Here is a 3411-nt window from a genome sequence, read left to right on the forward strand (position 1 = left end):
GTGAGGCTGCGGTCCTCGGAGAAGCGGAACGGCGACCGCTGCTCGTCGAAGCGGAAGGGGCTCTTGAGGGCGTCCGACTCGCGCAGCAGGTTGCTGAGGCTGTGGTGGTGGCCGGGCAGGCCCGGCGGCACGGGGCCCATGAACAGCCCGTTGTGCGGGCCCAGCAGGCCGGGCGCGCCCGACAGCAGGTTGTTGTTGCTGCTCAGCGTGTTGTTGTTGCTGCAGAGGCCGCCCTCCTCGGACGGGCTCTTGGGCGAGCCGTTGACGAGCAGGTGCGGCGGCAGCGGCGTCACGTGCGGCGCGTGCGGCGAGGACGCGGGCGTGGTGGTGGTCGTGTTGGCGCCGCCGTGCACGGGCGTGCTGGCCGAGGGTGTCGACCGGGGCGGCGCCGGCGAGGCGGAGCGCGCCGACCCGGGCCGGCTGCTGGCCAGGGAGGCCCGCTCTTCCTCCTGCTGAGTGCCGTCCTCGGACACGTCGAGGGCGCCCTTCTCGCCATCTGCAGAAGGAGAGTGCTGGCTTAGTGCTGGCGGCGCTGAGGGCTGCGGCGGCGGCGGCAGGTGCTGGGGGCCCTGGTGGGGGCCCTGGTGGGGGCCCGGGCCCGGCGCCCCCCCGGGGGACTGCTGGCCGCCCCCCCGGCCCGGCCCGCCCGGCCCGCCCGGCCCCTGACTCAGGACGGTGCGCTCCAACGACCGTCGCCAGTTGGACACAATCTCCTCCCCGAGGAAGGAGCCGAACGTCTCCACGTTCTGGAGGGCGGAGGGCGGGAAGGCGGGGTGGGGGAGGACGGTGCTGTTTGAGCCCTGCGAGCCTGCAGACAAGGAACAGGCCGACGAGTCTTAGGCGCTGTCCCGCGTAGCGCTCACCACCAGGCACCCACCCGAGCCCAAGCACACATTTAGTCACAAAGCAACAAGAACGTGTTCTTAAAACAATAAAACAGGAGACAAATCGTTTGTTTTGTTGTCAGCGTTCTTTTTTGTTGTTGTTTTAATTTAGCAGTCAAAGCGAGCACTGAGCATGCAAAAGGGTGTAAGTTGGGCTTAGGGTGAGAGGTAGGCAACCGCTACCATGCCAGGCAGGCAGAAAAGGGGAAGGGGTGTTGGAAACAGTATGGAGCGAAATGGGGACGCAACGACGATATTCGCGAAACAGAACCATCAAATTTTACACCTAACCGTGAGGACGCCCCCCCCCCTCCCTCGCGCGCAATCCGCCTTCGCCCCCAGACCTGCTGCTGTGGTTGTAGAAGAGCCAAACTTTTGCCCAGATAATTAAGCCCGACACTGTTTTCCTTTCGTTTTGCCCGTCACGCCGCCGTCACGCCGCGCCCCCGCGGGTCGGGGGCGGCCGGGTCGTCACGTTCGAGAGATTAGCGTCACATAACATTATCGACGTGAGTGCGAGCGAGACAGAGGCGCGCAAAGCCCTCGCGATGGCGTTACGATGGTGTCGCCTTAATTGCCCCCCCCCTCCCCCTCCACCCCGCTCCCTTTCGACACGTAACCGCCGTCACGTGACTAGTGCGCGCAACCACCACGCCGTGCCATTTCGTTTGCAAACGACCCCGCCGTCCCATCCAGAGCCAGACGACGACGACGACGGCGGCGGCGGAGCTCTCAATACGCTTTTGGACCGGATGGCACCGCCGCCCCGCCACGCCCCGCCCCGCCACGCCACGCCACGGTGAAACGGGTCATCACCGTGTTGCGATAATTGCCTAGAGACTGACGTGTTCGTAAACTCCCCTTAAAAGAGGCGTTATATCCGCGGACGGGCGGTGAGCCCCCCTCCCCTTTCCCTCACCCAGTCGTGAATAGACCTCTTGACTGACCACTCCCCCTCGACACCCACCACCACTACTAAACCTCCACTTCACTATCACAACCACCCTCCCCTATTCATCTACACACGACCTGCCGCCTTTCTACCGGTTTTATCCATTCGCGATCAAAAAAACAAAAAAAGAGAGAAAGAGAAAAAAGTAGCAACAGACAAAACAAACAAAATAGCAGCTGGTTAAAAAAAAAATTGTGAACGACACGCTAACTGGGAAACAATATGGTATTTGTAGACAATAGCAGGACAATGACACGGGGAGAACAGTGACGGGCATCGCGGACACATGGCGGCGCGTGGCGTGGCGTGGCGGGCGGCGCGACTCCGGACCCCTGCTCCCCTTCGGACACCCTCCCACACACAGAGGACTAGGCCGTCAGTTTACCTGGAAGCTCCTGCTTGATCTTGAGCGACATGGCCTCGGAGGCGAGCCGCGCCCGCTCAGAGGCCCTCTCCTCGGTGCGCTCGGCGGCCGCTGCCCGCTCGGCCGCGGCGCGCTCGGCTGCCAGCGACAGCTCCCGGGCGCGGTATATGCTGCAGACAGAGAGAAACAAAAGGGCGTATTAGTCGCGGCCACAAGGTGTACAGGGCTGCAGGGCGAGGTGGTGGTCTAGCAGGGCGAGCAAGACGGTCGCCGCCCGGGGCTGCTGGGCCCGAGCGCCCGACAAGGGCCGGGTAGGCAACCGGGACGCACGCCCGCGCTCGGGTTGCCTACCCAGCGCCCCTCCCCGCTGCCGGGCCCAGGCCGACTGCTCGACTAACTGGACCACAGCGGTGCGATACCGTTCGTATGTCGGGCGGAGAGTACTTTTTACTTCATCCTCGTCAAAGTTTTATCTACAATGCTCGCACAACCATGTCATCAGTTTATTTTCATCTTAAATATTACCCGCCCATGCACAAACTTCTCTGGATGAGGCCGCATGCTCTTTCTCCCGGGGGCATAGAGGACAATAACCACGACTGCATCTATATATACGCGTGTATCAGCCAACAGGTGGGGACAGCCAGGCTGCATGATCGCACAGCAGTGACGAGGGGACGGACGGGCCGACGACAGACAGATAGACCAGTCGACCGGCCGACCGACCGGCAATCAGCAATCATTCGGCACGAGACACACTCACACACACACTCACACAACGGCGCGAGCGGCAAACAATGGGAAAACGGGTACTGTCCCGTGACATGGACGGCGAACCGAACCGCTTTCTGCATGAGCGGCTGTGCTGTGGCCCCGCGCGGCCCTTCCCCCGCGGGGAGCCCCCCACCCGTCATTCGGATTGAATTGGTGGCCGCAAACGTGAGCGTGCGCGCGGAGCGGGACAGAAGGACCCGCGGGGGCCAGCGCCACCACCACCACCACCGCGACCCCATACACGTCCAGGAGGTCATGTGTGTACCGCTATACAGATCGCTGGGGGAAAAGACCAATAAAGTCCATCAGCATGGAGAGAGAGAGTTGAGTTTGTGTCCCGCGCGTCCGCGTCCCTTGTCGTCCCGTCAACACACAATAGGAGATCACCCCGCCCGTGGCATTCCGGTGGGACGACGAGTCGAGTACATCCACGTGCG

At 62.8% G+C, this 3411-nt stretch overlaps 1 protein-coding gene across 1 annotated transcript in view; it reads right to left on the reverse strand.

The window, feature by feature from the left end:
• Window positions 1-2400, reverse strand: part of LOC113214942 (homeobox protein cut) — a gene marked incomplete in the record, with an annotated part of 23151 nt that extends 20751 nt beyond the window's left edge. The window contains 2 exon segments of the mRNA XM_052267225.1: window positions 65-496; window positions 2222-2400. Coding sequence (XP_052123185.1) covers window positions 65-496; window positions 2222-2252 — 463 coding nt within the window.
• Window positions 2401-3411: the final 1011 nt, after the last annotated feature.

The sequence above is a fragment of the Frankliniella occidentalis genome, unplaced genomic scaffold (genome assembly GCF_000697945.3).
Source record: "Frankliniella occidentalis isolate FOCC.00 unplaced genomic scaffold, Focc_3.1 Scaffold48, whole genome shotgun sequence".
Classification (NCBI taxonomy): domain Eukaryota; kingdom Metazoa; phylum Arthropoda; class Insecta; order Thysanoptera; family Thripidae; genus Frankliniella; species Frankliniella occidentalis.